The sequence below is a fragment of the Melitaea cinxia genome, chromosome 7 (genome assembly GCF_905220565.1).
Source record: "Melitaea cinxia chromosome 7, ilMelCinx1.1, whole genome shotgun sequence".
Lineage (NCBI taxonomy): Eukaryota > Metazoa > Arthropoda > Insecta > Lepidoptera > Nymphalidae > Melitaea > Melitaea cinxia.
This window is the reverse complement of record NC_059400.1, coordinates 9,532,920-9,556,875: the sequence shown is the minus strand read 5'-3', so window position 1 is coordinate 9,556,875 and position 23,956 is coordinate 9,532,920. Positions and strand designations below refer to the sequence as shown.

At 32.3% G+C, this 23,956-nt stretch overlaps 2 protein-coding genes across 3 annotated transcripts; one reads left to right on the top strand and one right to left on the bottom strand.

The window, feature by feature from the left end:
- The first annotated feature begins 12,332 nt into the window (after positions 1-12,332).
- On the top strand, positions 12,333-17,487 carry LOC123655335. Of its 2 annotated transcripts, XM_045591147.1 has the most exons (6): positions 12,333-12,460; positions 12,567-12,726; positions 13,975-14,166; positions 15,073-15,211; positions 16,280-16,406; positions 16,680-17,487. In XM_045591147.1, the coding sequence occupies exons 2-6, from the start codon at positions 12,589-12,591 to the stop codon at positions 16,852-16,854; spliced, it is 771 nt and encodes a 256-aa protein (XP_045447103.1). In that variant the 5' UTR covers positions 12,333-12,460; positions 12,567-12,588; the 3' UTR covers positions 16,855-17,487. The 2 variants fall into 2 exon arrangements, with proteins under 2 accessions (XP_045447103.1, XP_045447102.1); XM_045591146.1 differs by having other exon boundaries at positions 12,333-12,726.
- A 3,736-nt stretch (positions 17,488-21,223) lies between these two features.
- On the bottom strand, positions 21,224-23,676 carry LOC123655334 (ras-related protein Rab-8A). Its single transcript, XM_045591145.1, has 5 exons — positions 23,257-23,676; positions 22,525-22,724; positions 22,272-22,364; positions 21,900-22,013; positions 21,224-21,355 (listed from the first exon to the last, which is right to left on the bottom strand). Exons 1-5 carry the CDS (start codon positions 23,378-23,380, stop codon positions 21,272-21,274), a joined length of 615 nt encoding a protein of 204 aa, XP_045447101.1. The 5' UTR covers positions 23,381-23,676; the 3' UTR covers positions 21,224-21,271.
- Positions 23,677-23,956: the final 280 nt, after the last annotated feature.

Genomic DNA, 23,956 nt, shown 5'->3' with positions numbered 1-23,956 from the left:
TGCAGCATGTCTCGAGAAGCGGCCTGCACTTTTTTGACATGACAGACCGTGACGTCCTAGCTTGTCGACATCACTGCCACAGGGACATTTATGAGGAGCGCCGACCGGAACCCCAAGCCGTAGACAGGATGTGATTCGGAGCGTTTCAGGCTTAAGAAACGTTCCTGTATTTGACGAAGGGTACGCGTGAAGCAAGTAGCCGGCCTCATGCGTAGCCACGGCCAAAAGCCTAGCACGCGCTGAACCTGTACTACAGCTCAAAAGATTGTCATAAGTCAATTTGCATTTTATGTCGTCCCAGCTCCTCTGTGAATTTGGAGAAACTGGAAAATTTTGACCTAGGTATGCAATTAAAAAAGTGTTTCTAGCTTCTTCCAAACCAGCAATCTAAAAGTTTGAAGGGGATGCCCTTAAAATTTTACTTCTGAGTTTTGCTGAACTATGGACAGAAGATAGGAAGGCTGGTAAAGCGACACTGGAAATTTTGCGAAAATGTCATTTGTCGGAAATGTCATATTTGAATAAACAGTGAGACGATTTAGAGGTATAATCAGCTTTGATATAGCTAACCGGGACGCTACCTTCGTCAAAGTAAGGACACCGCAATAATGGCATTGGAATTCGTGTCGTCCCATTCCCTTGTCGCTTCGGTGGTCACTTTGACTTAAGTACCTGTCAATCTAAACAACACTGGTAATATTTTACGTTAATGGCGCACATGCTAAATACTTACAGTTACTGACACCGCATTAAATACATAACAACATAAACCCCGAAACTAAAAAACTGGACCTTGGAGTAGCAGTGCTAAAAAAATTTAAAATGAGATAACTCCTCGCCTTATTGCCTCCACTTGTGACAAGAGGGCTGGAGCATTTATTGCCTAGAGAATCGGCATACCGATTCAACGGGGAAATGCTGCCAGCATTCTTGGCACAATTCCACGCGGACATGATTTATACCAAAACTATCTGTAAATATTTAGTTCTAAAGTTGTGAATTGTAAATATGTATAATGTTTAATACAGATTATATTAAAAAAAATATAATAAACTTTTTATTTTATTTTCATCTTAAGCATGCGATGCACGGTCATTTTGTATCTCACGTATTTTATACATAGCTAGAAGAAACAACACACAGTTTCGCACACACATGGTCGAATGTTCCTATTTCTTGCAACTTAATGCCTATGATATTAGCAGCTTGATTATTATTATAACAGCGGACTGATATAGTTTTTTATTTTTTCAGTGAATATACATATAAATAATACATATTTATATTATACCCAGACCCGGTATGGACATCGAAACTACAACTCCCGGAGCAGAAAGGATCACTGCAAATTACGTCAACTGGCTAAGCAATAAATATAGTTTCTGCTTTTCTTCTACGATTCGTAGCACAATATCTTATTATTAATATATTGTATTTCATAAACAAATAGGTAATACAATATTATTTTGTAATCGAATTGGAAGATTCTAAGATAATTGACAAACCAGGAAACAGCAAAGAACTAGGTTTGAGAACATCTTTACTTAGAGATACAAGATACTAATGATTTCAGAACTAATCTAAACTAACTAACACCCAACTTACACCCGAAAATATCCCAGTCATACATCCATGGATGTTTCTGAGAAATTAGTTTGATTCTCAAACAGTTAAAGAATAACAAAGTTCCAGGTAGTGACGCCGCGTTGGTGCAACGGTCACAGCCATGGATTGTACCTGTTGCGCTGGCGGTTGTGGGTTTGATCCCCGCACATGACAAACATTTGTATTGGCCATACAGGTGTTTGCAGTGGTCTAGGTGTTTGTGCAGTCCTTGTGGGTCTTCCCACCGTGCCTCGGAGAGCACGTTAAGCCGTCGGTCCCGGTTGTTATTATGTACACCTGACAGCGATCGTTACTCGTAGTAGGGAATATATCCGCCAACACACATTGGAGCAGCGTGATGGATTGAGCTTTGATCCTTCTCCTACATGGAGAAAGAGGCCTATGCCCAATAGTGGGATATTACAGACTGAAGCGACGAATTTACAATTTGAATAACTTTGATCAATTAATGTCAATTTACATTTAATAATTTCTCATTGAGATGAACATTGCTTTGTACTTTTGTTAATTATATTTACTTAAAAAATTTAAGTCTATCTAGGGCGCTACAGAAACTACAAATATATATAATAACCAACAATCAATACAACTTTATCATTATTTATACTTTAGTAAATATAAATATCTGATTCTAAATTACAACAGTTATATAGAATATGTAACTAATTGGCACACGGTTTTATTATTGAAGTGTCCTTGTAAACGCCATTCTATTTGTCGTATTGACTTTATATTAATTTAGTTGAAAATCCCTGAAAATTATTATTCTAGGTTTCCTATTAGGGTACTCTAATGGGTGTTGTGACAGTAACAGTTCAGTTTTTCTTTTAGACGAGCATATAGACGAGTGTAATTTAATGTTAAAAAATAAAGAAATGGAGCAAAATTTTAGTCGTATATTTTTATAATAATGTTTATAAACAAGAAAGAGATTTTTCTTATTTAAACTACTAAATAGATTTATATTTTCGGACTATTTCTATCTTTAATAATTACTTTATCGAACGGTGACCATAATAATCTAAGAACAGAATCTATAAATTTTATACTAACTTCACTCTAGCGATTTATTAGGGAATTGATATTGAGAGACAAGACTCTATGGCTAATTCCGATCACTGTCGATTACTGAACCCAGTATTCATGTCGCATTGCGCTCGTAAAGGTGAAGAAATTGTGAAGCTCTGCATTGCGATGTCAGTCGTGATACATAGAGTATTCCTCGTACTGTGATTTTGAGATAGGAGACTATATATGGTGTATAAAACACCGGGGGCAACACACAAATATTAAATAGCATATATATAAATAGGATACAACATATAGTAACAGAACATAATTATATATATAGGTAACAACATATATATAAATAGTATGAGGAGGCCCGTACAAAACCATATACCGGGAAACCGTATGGTGCCTTTAAAACTGCTGGTTGTTTAAATTTCCCGCTCAAACTTCTGTCAGTATGATCTACCAATGAGAGCTTATCACTAAAACTACATAAAAGGTGTCCTTATTTGTAACCAATTTAAAAAAAAAGGTGTACTAATTGTAATGATAATTTTTACATTCCAAATTTGGTCCTTGTTGTGCAGTCTCAGTTAAAAATAAAAATAAAACTTGGAACTTATTTAACGCTTATTATAAATAACGTAAGCAATTTGAACAAAATCTTGGACGAATGCTTTAAAAATGAGTCAAAAAATTCCTTAAAAGATGTAAAAACACATATTGAGTCGTTCCAAGACTGCCATTACACTACCGCCGCTGTTAGCTGTTAGCGTAGAAGCATAATTAGCTCTTACACAGACACAAACAAAATTGGTCCAAAATTTAGGGTAATATAGATATGGCTACTGTATGAATGCTCCCACTGTACGAATCCTACCTGCTCTCCCCTACGTCTATTATTAACTACAAAAAAAATATATATTCAAAGTCCGAAACAATAACTGATAGAAGTTTTATAAGTAACAAATGGCATTTGATTTATCTATTGTGTTTTATTGTAGTTAATATAACGTTTAACTAGTTTTACAACCAGAGAAAAGTCCCGTTAAAACTTTCTAGATTGTACTCAAAAATCTGATGTGAAATTACATTATTTTTTTATCATATGCAATGTTTTATCAATAAAAGATTGTGATTCTCTTGTGACTAAACAATCCGTTAAAGCGTAAAGGTTTTATTAGCGAGGCATCACTGATCTTTGGGCATCACTGAACACTAGCATGATGAGGAAATCATAAATAAAATTGTTAAGACAAAAAATTAGATAAGGTAAGGAATGAAATAGTTACAATTGATTTTAAGCACTAACTAACTACCTACCTAAAATGTGTTTTTGTGATCCTCTTCTACTTGTATGATTCGTAGATTTTTTTTTTATATTTCGTATTCAAAATTATAACCAGTCACAGAAGCTATCATTGTACAAACTCCCGTACATATGGATGAGAGAAGTCTAGGGAAGAGTTAACGTAACTCGTATAAATTAAATATATAAAAGCCTGTCACTATTCCTAAACATATTTTTTTTTTCTTTTTGTCAAAATTTTATATTACAGTGAAATAAAAAACTTCATTTAGATCTAAATTTAGATCAATTTTTAATAATCGCTATACAATAATTTTGTATAGGTATGTATAATGTATAGATATATTTATATATAAAAAAACATAGGTCGATAGTTTTTCATAAAATACTCTGTGTAATGTTGTAGAAAGCACAGCTATAATAACACTTGCTCAAAATCCTTGGGAAATTTTTAACAAAATTCAACCCACTTTTGTACAAGTCTACATCGAAGCAGTTTGTTGCCTACCGCCGGTAAATAGGACTTGGTGAATGATGTACCTAATATATTTCATCTTCCAACATTCTATAATTTTTAGCGGTCGTCTAGAAAAATGTTTATAAATTCCTTAAATTTTATATAGCCGTTTGATATTAAAACATTGAGAAGGTTTTGAATTCTAATAATTTATGATTCTGTATAACGATTATCATCACATATAATAATAATTATATATAATGATATCGGTGACCGTTATAATATTATATTTGGTAGAAAAATACCTATACCTAGAAACAAATACATATATGAAATAAAAATATACAGCTCGTGGTCGCTGACAATAAAAACAGTGCACAAAGAGTGGTCATTTATTCCTTGTTGTATTTATATTAAATTAGTGATATATAAAATAGCCCAGTGGTCGAAATTCGACCATAATTAAAAAAATTAATTAAAAAAATGAAAATCAAGAACCCTTTTTTTAATTTTCAATTTGACTACATACTGGCAATCAAAAGAAAAATAAAATACGTGAGTGTGTCAAATACACGGTAGTATGTGTAATGTTTTTTTATTATTATTATTATCTATTTAATATATTTTTAAGCATCATTTTAAAAAATATTTGTATTCTGCACTGCTTCTCTATATAAACTATAAGTGTATGAAATTTCATACTTCTTCGTCCGCGCTATTTTCATATATATAGGATAAACACTGTCACAACTGAAAAGGATCAAATCAAGTCCATGTTGAAAAAATGTGAGAGTGATAACGTAAGCAGTAAGAAAATGTGTGTCTGTTCTGTTTTCCGTCATCTGTGATGTATGATTTCAATGCAAATATAAAAGTTAATACGCCTTCAAACGTGTTAAAAGTTTTTAAAATGTGAAACAATGTGTAAAGGAAAATTTTTCGCAATTTTCAATATGACTTTTTTTTAACAATGAGAAATTTATTTATTTTTTAGTTAAATTGGTCTTTTTATTTGTTACACAGATGGCACTGTTTGCGAATTCAAATAAATGTCAAAAGCATCGAGTATCTATTTTATCTTTTTTACAGTTATTGTGTTTGCTCACAAACAATAAAAAAACCGATTTCAGTTACATCGACAAATAATACAAGGTAAGTAGACGAGAAAATGGTCAAGTAAATGCGTGTTATCAAAGATTACTCAAAAACTAGTCATCAGATCTCAAACAAATTTAAATCGAACTACGAAACAAGCATCAGCTTTCGATCAAAACAAGAATCATCAAAATCGGAATATCCATTGAAAAATTATGCGATATAATACAACGTAGGTCGATGAAAAAATAGTCAAGTAAATAATATGTTAGATATAACTTGAAAATTACTTGTTTGATTCCAATCAAATTTAAATAAAACTACATGACACACGCTAACATTCGATTAAAACAAAAATTATCAAAATATGTACATCCAGTCAAAAGTTCTGAGGTAACATACACAAAAAAAAATACAATTGAATTGAGAAAATTGTTTTTTTTTTTTTTTTTTTTGAAGTCTGTTAATAAATCTCCTTCATGTCTTTTCCATGCGATGTGACATTGGCAAAATAATTTCTACTTAAAAATTAATTTATGGAGTGTAGAAGAAAGCACCGTCTTTGTATATCAGAAACTGTTCGTCCAATTGCTTTATTTAGGAGACGCCACTGTAGCACGAGGGTAATTTTCAAATAAACCGCTAAAATTAAAGAATAAGGAGAGGTAGATACATATGGTTAATACTTTTGCGTTTACAACTTTTATTACAATTGTCACTTCGTATTCACTGGCAAAAGCTTTTTATAATTTTATTGACTTTCAAAGTTATCTCACAGTAACTATATTATGGATATACCAAATTATGTATGTATATATCAAATATTTTTCGAACTCGGCATACTTCACGTCCTCTATAATTCCTCACTTCATAGGTATTTTTCACTTTTGGTGATATAAGGGCTGCTTCGGTCCAATTTTGAACTATAATTGCTACATTCATATCATACATACCCTTTGTACCAGCGCGATTGTGGAAGATTTTTGAGCCATACAGCTGAAAATTTTTTCAACTATTTCCCCATATGAGATAATTCTCCTTACCTCTGCTCTCCATAAAAGAATTACAATTTACGGTTGAAAATAAACGGTATTTAATATAAACGAGATGTTCGAAGTCGATTCTTAAGATTTCGATAACTGATTATTAAAAATCGATTCCAGATTCTATAAAAAAATGAATGAATTTAGAATTAATGGCTTTCACTAGTGCCGAATAGCACAGATGATTTCGCCAATGTCACGTAAGATGGAGAAGACACGACGGAGATTGGTCGGTGAATTAGAGGTAGCAACCTCAGTAGAATTTTGAAGACTGCCAAAATAGTAGGTATTATATATCAAACTATGAACCTAAAACAACACAAGCACTAAATATACTATATACATAAACAAGAATATTATTAATAATTTATTTACATCTACACTATAAACAATTAAATAATAGAACAATCACCTAATTTATTTACAATTTAATTCTATTACGTTTGATATATCTACACAAGAATGTACAATGGGGACTAAATACAAGCATCAATAAGCAAACAATATTTACAGGACGGGGGATTTCAGGGGGAAGGACATCATAAATAGGGTAAAGGAGTTTGGGACAGTTGAAAAGGATATGGGATGCTGAACCTTCGTCGAGGCCACATTCGCACAGTGAGTGATCACGCACCCTAATTTTTGCTAAATGCACTGGAGTACATGAGTGACCAAGGCGCAAGCGACAAATTGTTGATGTTACCCAGCGGTCGGCATGTCTATGAAGAAAAAACCAAGGGCGCCTTGGAATATTAGGCTGAATGACAGAGTAGTGTTTTCCCTTAACCGATGTTGACTCAACCCATGATGAAGTCCAGGATTTGTCCAGATGAGTTTTCGCCAACGATCGCAGGTCTTGACTTGAGTTACAAAAATGTTCTAATGAGCCAAGTTGAACCGCTGACTTGGCACAAGAGTCTGCAGTCTCATTACCTGGAATACCAGAATGGCCAGGGATCCATACCAGTAAAACTTCTAAGCCTTTATGATAGCATGAGAGTAAAGCCTCCCTTATCTTTAAAACGATAGAAATTCTTAATTTACTACGAAACGGGTTAGCTTTAATCGCTAACAGGCAACTTAGTGAGTCACTAAAAATTACAGATTTTGGAATATTATGAGAAAGTGTAAATAAAATTGCCTCCAACAGTGCCACAGCTTCTCCTGTGAATACTGACGAATGAGGAGGACATTTGAATTGTAGGACAATTTTATATTTAGGAATCCAGCAGGCAGCACCAACACAACTATCTGGGGAGAGCTTGGATGCATCTGTATAGATGTGAAGATAGTCTGACCAATTTTGATAAGTCTTTTCTTGAAACTTTGTTTTTGTATCGGATGCACCTTTAACTAGACCAAGATCTGTGATGACGGGAGGGGGATATACTAAAGCTTGATAGGGAGTATTAAAAATAGGGTTAGAGGGATATGATGCTAGAGGATGGGGTAATCTGGTGAATTTAAGAAAGCTGTCTAATAGGCAAGATGGGAGGATTCTCATACTATTGGAGCAAAGAAGGGAAAGCTCGTTTAGTCGAGACCATAAGGGATGGGAAGAAATTTGGAGAGTTTTAATGACATAACGATCGCACAGATATTTCCTTCTGAGATGTAAAGGAGGGTCAACGCACTCTACTTGTAAGGCATGTGTTGGTGTAGATTTCATTGCACCAACAATAATTCTTAGACATTTATATTGAATTCTATTTAACTTTTCTGAGTCACTCTTGTTAAAGGGGTCTAAGATAAATGTTCCATAATCTAGATGACTTCGTACTATTGCATTGTAAATTAATTTTAAAGTGTAAGGGTGGGCACCCCACCAAACACCTGATACTGCTCTAAGGGTATTAATATTTCTTTCGCATTTTTTAATAATGTAGTCTACATGAGAAAATCCGCTCAGTCTGAAATCGAGAACAATGCCTAAGAATTTGACCTTATCCGTGAAGTGAATGCTTTGACCCCTAATATACAAATTAAAGGACGGGATATTCCTCTTTTTTGTGAACACAACTCCGTGGCTTTTAGGGACGGAAAGGGATAAGCCATGGTTTGAAAGCCACTGGTCAAGATAGTGCAAAGCAGAATTAAGCCGAAAAGTAGTATCATCCTGGGAATTTGATCTACGATACAGGACAATATCGTCCGCGTATTGAAGGATATTACAAAAGCTATTAACAGACAGTTCAAGATCGTGAGTGTAAATGCTGTACAGCAGAGGACTAAGGACTGAGCCCTGGGGTAGACCTTTCCAGACAAGTCTGGGGAGAAAAGAGTGGTTTTGGTGTTTAACCACTATGGTTCTGCAAGACAACAGGTTGTAAATGAAATGCACTATCCTCGGAGGAATACTCAGTTGTAGCATTTTCTGCCTGAGCACCGGAAGAAGTACATTGTCATATGCAGAAGTGATGTCAAGAAAAATACCTACCAGGAACTCACCTTTTGCAAAAGCAGTTCGAATGTCTGTTGATAGAATACTCAAACTATCTATGGTACTCAAACCCTTTCTAAAGCCAAATTGAAAGGGCGAGAGAATTTTTCTGCTTTCCACTATCCATTCCAGTCGATTTTTGATAAGATGTTCAGTAATTTTGCACAAAGTGGATGATAAAGCAATGGGTCTATATGAATTAGAATTTAGTGGGTCTTTGCCTGGTTTCAGAATTGGAATAATTATTTGTGACTTCCAAGGTTGCGGGACGATTCCTGTCGTGAAACAAGCATTAATGATATTCAGAAAATTTTGTTTAGCTTTATCATTTAAATTTAATACGAATGAATAGGGAACACCATCTTCCCCGGGAGTAGAGTCTTTAAGGCCGTTCAATGCGCATTCTAATTCAGCGAAAGAAAATGGTGCGTCCATAGTATTAGAAACAGACGGAATTATGGGAGTTGGAAAGCTGTCCTTGAAAGGAACATAAGGAGGGGCGAGTTTGTCTGTGAAATCGTTAAGCCATGCCACTGGATCATTGGATGTGGGATTAGCGCAATTAATGGATCGACGAAATTTCTTAAGATTCAACCAAACTATATGTGCGGGAGATCTGGGGGAAAGGGACTCACAGAACTTAATCCAGCTACTTTTTTTCTTCTTACGGAAAAGCTTTTTACACTTTGCCTCGATATGACGATATTTGATGAAATTTTCAACAGTCATAGATAGTGTGTACGCTTGTTCTGCTTCTGTTCTTTCCCTTATCAAAAAGCTACATTCCTCATCCCACCAGGGAGTGGAAGGGTAGTAAATTTTTTTATTAAAATTAATTTTGTTAAAATATTTGTCAGCTGAAGAAATGAGAGCATTATAGAAATGGTTGTAATAAAAAAAGATATTTTTATCATCTACAAAATCCGGAAGACAATCTAACATGCTATCAACAGATGCGGCATAAGAATGCCAGTCTGGATTGTGGAGTTTATACTTTTTAAGGGAAGGGACTGTAGTGGAAAGTGGTGGGGAACTTAGAATGAGAGAGAGAAGGATAGGATAATGATCGCTGCCGTAGGTAGATGATAGAGTCTTCCAGGAAATTCGGGAAGAAAGAGCATTAGAGGATAGGGACAGATCAACAGCAGACATGGCATTCTGATTAGGGCAAACCCTGCGTGTCGGCGATCCATCATTGAGTATGCAAAGGTTTACATCGTCAACAATGTCCAGTAACACCTGGGCAAACCCATCACAAGAATGGCAACCCCACAAAGTGTGGTGAGTGTTGAAATCTCCCATGATAATGATAGGACTAGGGAGGGAAGAGAATATGGATCGTAATTCCGGGCCAAGAGAACAGCGAGGATGAGGGATATACAGAGATAGGAAAGAAATGTTGAAGGCTCTAATGGCAACGGCATTTAAATTAGGACTGAGGGAGGGAAGAGGGATTTGGAAGAAGGGAGTGGAGTGCCGGACAAGAATGGCACTACCCGCATACCCATCATTTCTGTCATCCCTCAAACAGGTGAAACCTGGAACCCGGAACCGGGAACCTGGAACCAACCATGTTTCAGCGATGGCAATAATGATGGGTTTATGAAGATTAATTAATAAAAGGAGTTCATGTAGTTTAGGACGTAGGCTTTGGCTATTCCATTGAAGAAAGTTGATTTGAGCCATTGGTAAGGGAATCTAAAATATAGGATAAATGAGAGGCAACGTTGGTCGGTATTGTCGAGTCAGTATACTTAGTGGCAATGGAAATGAAAATTTGGGTGAGACTTTGTAAAAGATTGAGATTAAGAGTAGGAGAGGAGGGATCCTTATTTGAGATAAGGGCGCAGCCGTTGGGTTGGGAAGTGGGGCAATTAGAAATAATAGAATCATGAGCCTGTTTGTTGAACCCTTTTCCCAAAGCAGGTCGGGGACGAGGAGTTCGGGAATCTGTTTTTTTATATGAATGGTAAGGTGAAGAGGTAGGTACAATAGGTGGAGTAGGACTGGTCCTTTGGGGGATAGAGGGGGAGTATTTGATTTGAGAAAACATTTCTTTGGCTACTTCTGCATAGGATCTAGTGGAAGGGGGGATACGGGAGGATGCTTCCAAGTATGAAATGCTCTCCTGTGCCATGATGACCTTGATGGATTGCTGACGAGAAAACTCTGGACAGGACTTATTGATAGTAAAATGTTTGCCTGAACAGTGTAAACATGTCGCATTATCTTCAGAAACCTCACATGACTCACCAGTATGAGGCTGCGCACATTTATAGCATCTAGGCTTTGACCTACACTGAGTTTTTATGTGACCATAACGACAGCAGCTGAGACATTGGATTGTCGGGAACTTATAAATTTCCACGGGGAGGGATGTATGGTAGGAATATATTTTTTCTGGGAGCATTTGCCCCCTGAAAGTCAGGACAACAGATTGAGTAGGTACCCAAGTAACAGTACCTTCGCTTATTGTTTTTCTATTTAGACGTCGGGCCTTCATGACATGTCCACAACCGGAGGGAAGCTCCAAGGACTCAACTAGTTCCTGCATAGACCAGTCTACTGGTACGCCTTTAACCAAGCCGATTCTAGTGATGTTGTATGTCGGTACAGTAGTTTTATATTTACACAAGTCGAGAACCGGATTAGATAAAAAAGAGTTGGCTGCTTCTGCAGAAGTAAATTGTACAGAAATTTTATTTCGTCCAACGTTCTTAACGCCGTCATTAACAACGGATTTAATTTTATTTGTATGTAAGAACTGACCAAATTTAATGGCTCGGATCGTAGTTCCTGAGGCTGGGTCTGAGACTTCTCGTGAGACATGGACTATGAAAGGACCTTTGTCGTCCTCTGCGTAGCTCTTAGGAGCTTCGGAAAAAGAGGGGTGAACATAAACGGTCTGTATAGAGGGAATAGCGGCTGTAGGATCGCTTATAGTTATTTTTGGAGAGGGATTAGTGGACAGATCATTGGCTGCTAGACGTTTTCGAGAACTCTGAGGATCACCAGGGTCCGGTGGATCCGGAGGTCTGTCTAGGTCCATTATAATTAAAAGAAAGAAAAAAAAAATTAGTTAGAAAAAAATAATTTGATTATTCTAGTTAAAATACAAAAAAAAAGCACTTACCAGGACTTACAAATGTTACTAGAAACTAATACAACTAATTACCCACTATTTTAACTAAAAAATTTACAATAAATCCTAATAAAAATAAATTAAGCGACAACAATCTCTCTAATACGTGTGTCAACCATCAATTCGCGCCAAAAAAAAAAAAAGCTTCTATAAAAAAAATAACGATTATTTTTGACATTCCTAGTGGTTATTGTCAATTGTCATTTGTCTCATTTGATGTAAATTATGTATCTGTGGAAAAAATAACATTATTATTTTGTTACTAGTTACATCTTGTTTACATTAATACAACAGAATACATTGTAATAGTATTAATACTCTGTGCAATAGACCAATAGTAATTATTTTTTTTAAATGTATATTATGAAGTAATTAATGAAATTATTAAACTAAAAATATTAACTTATACAGAATACAACACATGCTTTTGTATTTTTTATAAGGAAACAATTGGCAGATAAACTAATGTGGAAAGAATTACCTAATTTGCCATCATATGTCCTACAATTTTCTAAAAAATGTAGTTATCGTATTCTAATCACCGACTTCATAAAAATATGGGAAGCTTCTTATGGTGAAGACGAGTTTCTTAATTGTCTTAAGGTAATTATATGTCTAATTAACCAACCCACTTCTATCAAACCGTGGCTATAACAAAACATTTAATGTTAACATCTGCCTGTTTCTAACATTTATTTTTAAAGTATTGAGAGTTGCTCTCAATTAAAAAACTGGATAAAGGCTTTTAAGAGAACAGTTTTAATACACAATAACACTCATGCCATGAATATCAATAATAGTCAAGACATAAGATATATAATTTTCAATAACTACTTACTTAATATTTTTAATATTTTGGCTATATTTCTAGTTTGAATAAACATATCGACACCTGAAATGAAGAACAATTACTTAATTGAGGTAGGGCACAGCAGGAATTTCCTGCTCAAAATACGGAGGAGCCCGACTGGGGTAGTACCTCGACCTTGTATTGTATTGTATTGTTGTGGGCTCGGTTTTCTGCATTTAGACACAAAGGTGGTCTGTTATGCGTGAAAAGAGGGCTGGCTAATTCAGCCAGCCCAGCTCCTTCCAGAAGCTCAGAAGCCTCCTGGGGCGTTCACAGGCTTCTCGGAGCGTCCTTATTTCGTACCTCGACCTTACAGAAGATCACAGCTAAATAATACTGCTTTCAAGCAGTATTGTGTTTCTGTTGGTGAGTAAGGTGACCAGAGCTTCTTCTGGATTGGGGATTGGGTTGGCAACGCGCTTGCGATGCTTCTGGTGTTGCAGGCGTCTATAGGCTACGGTAATCTCTTACCATCAGGTGAGCCATACGCTTGTTTGCCGACCTAGTGATACAAAAAATTTTTTACCAGAAATCTGTATTATCTTGAAGTACAAAGTTTTTTTGTATTTAAAAATCATTACAGTAGTAGTATAAATATGGTTCCCAGATTTAAAGACATCCTTTTTTCCAGTCAGTATTTTGAAGGTATAGTTAGAAAACATTTGTTTCATTTGTTACAATGTTCTCCATATCAGGTGTCGATATGTATAAAAACGCTTTCTTGTTATATGTGTTCTAACAGAAGCAATTAACTACAGTAAATAATTACAACAACATAAGAAACAATTGAAGCTACATTTATATTAATGTTCAATTCTTCCCTATTAAATGTTGTTATTTGTATTATAAAAACATAAAATTTTATTTTTCATATTGCAAAAATAAAAATGTACAAAAATTAAAATTTTAAGAAATATACTCAGTTAAGTTAACATATTTTACACAAACCTAGCATCTGGTCTGCAATAAAATCGCTAATATAAAATTTTATACCATTTCAGGAAAGTAATTTTGGCTTAGAAATAAATGCCAATGAGCTCATCGAAAAGGGAACACAAATGCTTTTAAGTCCAAATGACCTTAAAACTTTGCATGTATCACACAAGGACTCACTTCTGAATGTACATATGATTAGAGTCTATATTTACCCATTACATCTACAAATAAAACTAAAAGAAGGGTCCGCGGAGTTGGTAAGTTGTTTACTTTTTGAATTAAAACTTCTTTACATATACTTGACTTACGGAGTAAGCTGGTGAATAGGTGACAAGACCGTTACAAAAAGTGTGCTCATTCGAGGCGAACGGAAAATGAGAGGGAGATATAAGTTAGTGAAGATAGAAAGAGAGAGTTACATTTCATAAGTTTCACTTCAGTCGTGTCGTCTTAATCATTCGTTTTTTTAGATATATAGTATATTTTTTTTTAATATAAATAAATTACAATTTAGCTATTTGAGATTGCAATCCAGTCTCATACGGCCAGAGCTGGTCAAATTGATTAACTTCCCAACTTTTTTCCCTTGCCATAGTCACTGTGGCTTAGGTAGTTTTGCAATTACAGCACTAAAGCGTATTATGCGGCATCATGCTAAACTCCGGATTTACTAGATCCAGTCATTGGATCCGGCAAATTTGCAACTAATTATGAATATGTATAATAATCCCGGATCCGCCGATTATGGGATCCTTTTTTCCGGATTGCAGTCTCTAATAAGATAATTTTCAACTGTGACTACAATTCCTAAATTTGTTTAACAAAATTTTTCAAATGTCTTCTGAGATTTATTTATTATTTATTTTACACTTTATTGTACACCAAACAAATAAAATAAGTAAGCAACATTAACAATAATTTGGAGAAAAAAAAATGTACAAAAGGCGGCCTTATTGCTTAAGAGCAATCTCTACCTTAGGGCAAAAGAGATGATATGTTTACAATCTTTTTCTCAACAATTTTTTTTAAGTTAGTTCCTATTATAAAAAATAGCCCATATAACAAAGGTTACTTTCAAACTTTGCAATAAAAAAATACATACAATAAAAAACTTGACTTGTCAAGGTTTAAAACTTACCTCCTTGTATATTTTTGTTTCACAGTTTTTCCAAGAAGTTACTCTTAAACTTCTCAAAACTATCAAGGATTTAAGATGCAGCGAACAAGAGTTACGTGAAGTATTAAAAAAGAAAGAGAAAGAAATTGGTCAATACAAATCACTCGGAGGCAAAATACGTTACAGTAAGTATAGAAGCGTTGATTGTTCTATAAAAAAAAATACTTAAAAAGTAATAAAAAAATTCATTAAAATAAATAACCTGTACTTTAATGTATTTTATTTGAGACAATTGCAACTAGGTGTGTTAGCTTTTAAAATCAACCATAGTATCATTCAAAAATCGTTTTAGATGCAATCAATATACTTGTTAAAATATAATTTTATCAAAATTCGTTAAATAATTACTTTACTATTTAATGAATTTTGATAAAGCATCTAAAAGAAATTTTGTTCCACTATAACTAAAGAAACAGTGTTTATAATAAAATAAATAAATTTATCTACACTAATGTTGTAACATTCTACTTATGTTTCCAATACTTGACTTATAATTACTACTGTTATAGCGCAGACAACAAAACACTCAATTTAAGCAATTTCACATGATGGTATAATATCCACATCGATATCGTAAAATCTCATTATAACATCGCGCGCATGCGCGCAGCTGCGCTCTCATTGGTTAGATTTTAATGGCGGCAAAATCACTGTGACAATACACGTACGCGTGAATTTAATTTAATAAATTAAAAGTTAAAAATGGATAGCGACGATGATATTTGTACGCCTCTGGATATTCTAGAATTGGCAACAAAATTAACTCACAATCTTTTGCCAGAAAAATCTAGAAAATTATATGAAAATTAACATTAACTTTCAGAATTGTACCATCCAAAATTTGAACAATTATTATAAATAAACTATTGTCAGCTTTTACTCTTGTTGTTTGATTAATTGCATTAGTGAAGATAAAGTAGTGTATGCAACTGCATATAACACGGGTATTAAAACACTCGTTACTATTATGAAACTCGCTGCGCTCGTTTCATAAACTCACACTCGTGTTTTAATACCCTCCATTATATGACTTTTGCATAAACTACTATTATTGTATAATTCATTCTATTCTTACATATCTGAAAGAATAAACTTGAAACTCTTCAAATAACACACTTGTCAATGTTAAAAGTAGAGTTTGATTACTTATTATTTATCAATAGAATAATAAATGTAATGTTTTATAATTACAGCTTCTCTGCCACCCTATAAAGATGAGATTCATATGGAAAAGCATTCAACATATAACAGTAATTTTGGTGACATGATGATTCCAAATAGTGTTTTGGAAAGAACAGTAAATGTTTCAAGAAATGTCTTGTAAGTTTTTTTTTTTAACGTCTTCTTTGTTTTGTTTAATTTTAAAAGTATGCTTTAAATTACTATTTCATAATACCATAGAACTTTTATAGCGCATATAATTTTAAATATATATATAATAAATTAAATATTAAAACTTATATCCAAAAAAAATATTTTTGGAAACGATTCAACTTGGGCCTCTTGCTAGTTCTATGAGTAAACAAGCTATAAGATTGTAGTAAACAATCTAGACTAGTGATGATATAATATAAATAATTTTAATTATTCCAGGGAAGCAAATACTGATTGTAAGAAAGTTATAAAACAAGAACCAGTTTCCCAAGAAATAATTTCTAATGAAATAACTATAAATCGATTGAACGAAATTAAACAAGAACCTATCAAAACTGAACCACAATCAATAATTCCGATACGATCTAAAAGGAAAAAAATGTTGAATCTTTAATGGAAAATGAAATTATTAAACAATTTTATTATAAAAAAAAAAAACTGAAAGCTAATTAGGAAGGCTGTAATGTGAAATAAATTTTTAAATTTGGGTTTATTAGTCAAATTATATTGTTTATTTTATTTATTTGATAAGTGGTGTTTATTAATTTTAAGCAATGAATTTTTCATGACTACCCGATAAACAGGAATAATTTAACAATGTTGTAGTGTATCGTAATATTTTTAAGAGCCTTATATAAGATGAAATTTATAATAAATTGATTTAATTTTATGTAGAAAACACTTTTCTTGTTATATATAGGTAAAAAAATAATTATAACACTTGTTATAATGTGTATTTTCAGAGATGTAATGAAACATACCTATTATTTTGAATGTATACTAATATGATGTAATCTGATTTACTTCGCTGATATTGTAAATGCTTTACTTTTTTTTTTATATGTTTAACCTTAAAGAATTATGGGTATCAAAGAAGCATAACCACTACACATTTTTTATTTTTGGTTCATTTTAGACCTGAAATTAAACATTTTTTTCATAATTGCTATGAATGAATATAAAGTTTTGTATTTAAATTATGCCTATATTTGTTATTTCTCGTATAAGTAAAAGGGTGCGGAAAATACTTATGGTATCAATTTTTCGCTTGCTGTTCTTTCTTGTCGTACATGAGTTTCGTTTCTTTTTGAAACAATGGATTGAAATTCAACAAAAAACATACTCAGTTTATTCATGTGTAAATAAAACTTGCAATTTTTTTCACATGTTTAAATACTCCTCATCTATACGTAACAAACACAATTTTATTACATACAAATAATGTAACATTACCAGAAAAACCTCAACTAAGGTATATCAAGCCGTTTTCAGTACTTTGTCCACTATTTTTTTGATAAAGATGACACATTTAGCAGATTTTATTATACACTAAAGCTAGAACATTAGTTGAATCGAACAGCAATTAAAGGACTGTCCTCTCGCTGAAAAGAAATATCTATATCCATACATTTGGACGTGTAATTGTATATGTATATTATGACGTATCGAAATGTTTTACTGCGTTACTGCGTCCATGCGAATGCTGTTTATTTTTCTTCGGACGTTTTAGTGGGGTTTAATATAGTTCGCATCGTATTCAGCCTGTAACGTTCCACTTCTAGGCATAGGCCTCTCCATTTAATAATAAAATAATACCTAAATTAGAACAAGGTATACCATTATGCTTATGATTAAATTATAAGGGCTCATCCATTAATCGTGTGAGGCTTTAAAAAGGGAAAGAAAAAGAATTAAAAAATTAAAGAGTGTACTTATTTTCGTCGAACGCGCGATTTCTACACCAAAGTAACATCTAACAAACATCCTACAATATTGATGCCTGATTTCTAGTATTTATTATATGTTAGTTATTATACAGTTATTTGTACCGCGATGCTTAATTTTTCAAAGATTAATCAAATAATACCTGTATTTAAAACTACTACAGAATGTCTTTATTTATAGTGTGAAGCTAGCTTATAGCATGGTTAATAACATAATAACAACAACATTCAAATATGCGTCGTTAGATTACACGTTGTTACAGAATGCGTTGAAGAAATAAAGGTGCATTGCTCGTTCCCCGTAGATGATAGTGTGATAATATGTATCCTATATGTTGACCCGACTTCTTAATAATATTTGTGCCAAATTTGAAGTAAATCCATGCAGTACTTATTGATTTTATCCCGGACATACATACAGACAAACAGACAAAAATTCTAAAAACTATATTTTTGGCTTTTTGGAACGAAAAGTGAACCTTTATTTCCTCAACGCAAGTCCGGGTATATTTAGTAACAGCATTGCACCCGTGCTAGGCCAGGGCGGGTCGCTAGTCTAATATATAAAATTCTCGTGTCGCGGTGTTTGTAGTTGAACTCCTCCGAAACGGCTTGACCGATTCTCATGAAATTTTGTGTGCATATCGAGTAGGTCTGAGAATCGAACAACATCTATTTTTCATCCCCCTAAATGTTAAGGGTAGTCCACACCTAAATATATATTTTTTAATTTTTAGATAAATTATTTATTTTTTATTTTATTATGATTGGGCGTTGAAAAATACATACAACCCTAAATTTTCACCCTTCTACCACCAACCCCTATTTTTAAATAGCGTTTAGCGGCAAGACAACGTTTGCCGAGTCAACTAGTGTATAGATAATATTCTGAAATTATTATTCTTTCAATTTACTTTGCTGAAAACACACGTGATTTTTGAATATTGGTAGAACCTCACCAAACATTACCAGGGGGATGGGGAGTAAAAGTTGAAAAAACAACACGTGATTAATTGACGACCCCTAACTGGTGTATCGATAAGGATCTTATACATTTATCTATTGTGTGTATATATATATATATATATATATATATATATATATATATATATATATATATATATATATATATATATATATATATATATATATGTGGGTGTGTAAGATGATATGAATATGACTAAATGTCTTGTTTCTTATTTGTGGCTTGATATAAAAACATTTTTATAGTTTTATTTTTTGAAAATAATGCATGGAAGACTGAAAGGAAACTGAATGTCAAAATGTGTTGTATTTATTAAGTTTATAATTTGAATCACAAAAAAAAATCTACAAAAGTTACATACACGATGTCCTTAAATTAATATATTTTTTAAACAATTTTTTTTATATATAAATTAATTTTATGGATAATCTGTACTTATTGAAATAACCCATAATGGTTGGAAAATGAACAAAATCCGTTTATGAATGAATGATTTATTCTTTCATAAATCTAAATGCACAAATTCATCCGCAATGCTATCACATTATGTATAACTTTGCCCATACAATACTGTAACATTTCGTTCTACTTTTAGAAGTTTAAAACTTTTTTAGTAAGATAATTAAATTCGTAAAGTGTGCTTATTTTTGAGTCCTTAATTCGGTAAACATTGTCGCGTAAGCTGCATGAGTGGTACCTATATAATATTTATAAGTATTTAAGCCCATACATTTAAGGCTTTTTCCCCGATATGAGATTTTCAAAATTTTTTTTCTTTTACTTATATGAATAATCTACCTATATTTTCAATTTAAAGAGTATTTTTAATTAATATTCCAAATCGCAACTTAACTGCATTTAGTCAAGAAAAGATTTTTTTTTGTATCGTCGAAAGTTAAAAATTTTTCGTCTTTTTTTTCTTCAAAATTGAGAAATATACGTCGATCAAATATCTTTACCACTAATAATACTTTCTAAATATTAATTGATTACTAACCAAGAGTATTAAATTGCGACAGGTTATACACGCAAAGAGCACAAAGATATTATGCATAAAGCGTGCAAACAGTCTATTTAGAGCCAAAATTGCAAAACTAATTACTTAATATTATTGAATATCTGAAACATTTTGAAGTATACATATATATATTTTTTATTTGACGTATTTTTATAAGGATAATAAATGTACTTCATCGTTATGTTAGTAACTTTGTGGAAGTGGGTACCTACTTAATTTACATAACTGAATATTTTACAAAAGACGACAAACAAACTTCACAGTAAACAGTTCCCTACAATATAATATGTATAGTAAAAATTAATATAAATATGCTCGTAATATACGTGTATAATTTTTCCGGTCAGATGCTTGAATGCAGAACAACAAGAGGTCTAGTTTAAAAAAAAATGTTATTAGAAAAAACTACCGCTACAAACTGCAAACCGCTAAACTACCTACTATTACTAATAAAAAATTTGAGATCTTCTAATTTTCTTCACAATTCGGATGAAATTTCAAAAAATCCTACATATTCTTGTACCTATATCGAAGATGTCGAGTTCTAATTAGTGATTTCTCGATATTAATGTCCAGCTTATATGTGGTAAATCTAACGTTTCCATGTTTTATTAGTAGGAAAACAATTTGTGCGGTAAGCAACACAGGCAAATATCACAAAGTATTTGAAATTATATTATTTGAGTATTTACTTATAATATATACATATTATATAAAATGCACCGCATCCAAGAAGCAAATTTATAACAATCTCACGTTTTTATAATACTAAAAATTTATGAGAAATTGACATTTACTAAAGTTCTCAATTTGTTTTGAAATTCTGGCTCACAATTAATTATCACATCTACAATATTGAAATTAATCTACTTTTAATATTTCACTATAAAAACCCTTTTTACGTTAATATAATATGTTATTAGCAAATTTTTATACTAGAAAATCTATCTCTCAACTATTTTCGACATGAATACTTTTTTTTTGATCCAAGTTAAAGTTGCAACAGACTGGTTTTCTTCGGTATAAAACGTTGAAGTCTGTTGCTATATGAATTAATTTATCAAATTGTAAGAAATATATTAGGCTAACAACTACATTTTGACACGTCTGTTTCGGATTCAGATGGTTTTATCACGTTGTCTCTTTCCTTCAGCTCGAATGCGTCAGCCTGTAATTTAACAAAAATGTAATTTTAAGAAATGTATAATAACAATTTTAATTTAAAACTTCTTATGACACGGTTTATTCCTAGGTATTAGGTATATTCCTCTAAAATATTGGATAAAATAACCACAAAGAATCAAAAAGGTTTAAATAATATCTATAAGTTTTGAATAATTAGCGCCTTGATCGATAAAAATTTAAAACCTTGGACTTATTATTTTAATTACCGACAAATTAAAAAACAAAGACTTCATAAAAGTACCCATGTTCCGCTACTCTGTATCGAATTACACGTTTTTGTACCCAAACGGCGGCGCTTAGGATGTACCTACCCACCGAAGGACAATACCATCCGGTAACATAATATCGTGCTTGAGAAATTTTAATCGACCACACATAAAATATCCTATCTGGACAAACAATTTAATCGGGATTTATTTTATTTTCTATTAAAGAACCTTTTTTTTAGATTTTACAAAACCAAAGAGTCATCTCTGGTCGTGAGCCATCTTAGTATTTTTAATATATATCGTAATAATTATACCTACCTTAGTTTCTCGGTACTCTCGTATTTTTCTGGCTAAAGTCACAAATGCTTCCTCGATGTTAATATTGCTTTTACAAGATACTTCGAAGAATGGCATTTCGAAATCATCAGCAATCTGAAAATTCCAGAATTTTATATGATAACGTTTACATTACTAAAATTACAATTTAAACACAATAAATTTCGATTAACAACAAAAATATAAATCTTTTTATGTTACTATTTTTTTAACTACCAATAGTAAACATCAATCCTCTCGTTCTTATATTCATTTCTTTTTCTCTCTTGTTTTTATTTTTCTATGTATTTTTATTGTTCCCGTACGAAGTATGTAGAAGCAGTTTGATAATAATAATAATTAAAACGAAAATACCTTTTGACCCCTTTCCTTGGGCACGGCGCGATGGTTTTCGTGCACGTCACATTTATTGCCAACTAGAACTTTGATAACATCTGGAGAAGCATACTGTAAGAAAAAAATGTTGAATATTTTAGTGTTACTGTTGCTTATATAAGAAACAAGAAGAAAGAATTAAGTAATTTTCTTATAAACATCAAAAGTAAAATCTTTGCAAAATTTTTTTTGGATTTAATTGTTTTTGGACAATGGTAAATTCTATACTCACTTCTTGAATGTTTCTTAACCAGTATGACAAATGGTTAAATGATTCCAAATTAGTAATATCATACATGAGTATAATTCCCATGGCGCCTCTATAGTAAGCTGTAGTTAAAGTTCGAAATCTTTCTTGGCCAGCTGTATCCCATATTTGAAGTTTGATGGGAACTCCATCCAGATTTATTATTTTTTGTTTGAAGTCTATGCCTGTAAAATATTGTATACATATTATTTAATATTATTATTGAATATTAGGTAAATAAATAAAACAAATAGCATATACAATTTATTTTTTGTATTCATTTAATTTGTTTGGATCTAGAATTGAAATAATGGTTTTATTTCTTCAATAATTCGTTCTATCCATCATATTATCCACCATATTTAAATTATCTCATCACATATTTGAAAAATATTTTATCGAATAATATAAAATAAAATATCATATAAGTATATAATATATATAATATAAACAAAAAGACTATGTATGAATTATATGTATGTATTTATTATAAAAAGAAATGCTTTACAGTTAATTTTAGAACTGGTTCAATATTTGTTCTGTAAATAAGTTTCATTTCCTCTTTTGTTCGGTAAAATAAACATAAAACTATTCAGACAATCGCACACCTTTGTTTACACAAGACTTTAATTTAAAATTTTAAATCAGAAATATAAATAAAACAGCCTCAGCTGATGACAAATACTCATAAAAATAACTGTAAAATATTTGACTTACCTATTGTAGATATGTATATATCGTAATATCTTTCATCACAATATCTGTGCACAATACAAGTTTTTCCAACATTCGAATCACCCAGAACTAATAACTTATACGTAGCAGAAAAGTCTAAAGCCATATTTTTTGTTTACTTTGTTTTCAATACGCGGGTGGTAGCTCAAAACATCGACAGAACTGTCAAAGTGAGAAAAATCAATGACGACTAGAGCGCATGTGCAGGATCACCCTTGTCTTAAAACAGTAACTGATATAAGATAATGCCCCCAGAGACCTGGGTTTCCTTGCAACCGTCTATACCTACTATGACGGTGCAGACAGCGTATCGAACGACCTCGCTAATATAACTTTTTTGTGTTCCATTCTAATAATATTACCGTTTTAGACGTTGCTTCTCTTTGTTAGCGAAGTGTATCGAAATTACTTTTGAAATTCTCTTATTATAACGCATACGTACACAATATAATTAAATATTTGTATTGTGCCACGTGTGATACACCATTGTTATCATTTATATTTTATTTAATATTTCAGTAATTTACTAATTTCCACCTGTTTAATATAATTATCTGATCGTTATTGTTGACTCCTACGTTTATTTTTAATATATAAGTACCTAATAAAAAAAAAACTACTTAAATATGTTTCCGTAATTAAATCCTTACCCTGACAAGATAAGATTTTTTTATGAGGGTAC

Coding starts and splice junctions, on each gene's coding strand:
- LOC123655335 (XM_045591147.1), top strand. CDS start 12,589: ATGTGGAAAGAATTACCTAATTTGCCATCATATGTCCTACAATTTTCT. Junction 12,727..13,974: donor AGTTTCTTAATTGTCTTAAG/GTAATTATATGT, acceptor ATACCATTTCAG/GAAAGTAATTTTGGCTTAGA. Junction 15,212..16,279: donor CGGAGGCAAAATACGTTACA/GTAAGTATAGAA, acceptor TTATAATTACAG/CTTCTCTGCCACCCTATAAA.
- LOC123655334 (XM_045591145.1), bottom strand. CDS start 23,380: ATGGCTTTAGACTTTTCTGCTACGTATAAGTTATTAGTTCTGGGTGAT. Junction 22,725..23,256: donor TATATACATATCTACAATAG/GTAAGTCAAATA, acceptor AATATTTTACAG/GCATAGACTTCAAACAAAAA. Junction 21,356..21,899: donor GAGAGTACCGAGAAACTAAG/GTAGGTATAATT, acceptor GTTAAATTACAG/GCTGACGCATTCGAGCTGAA.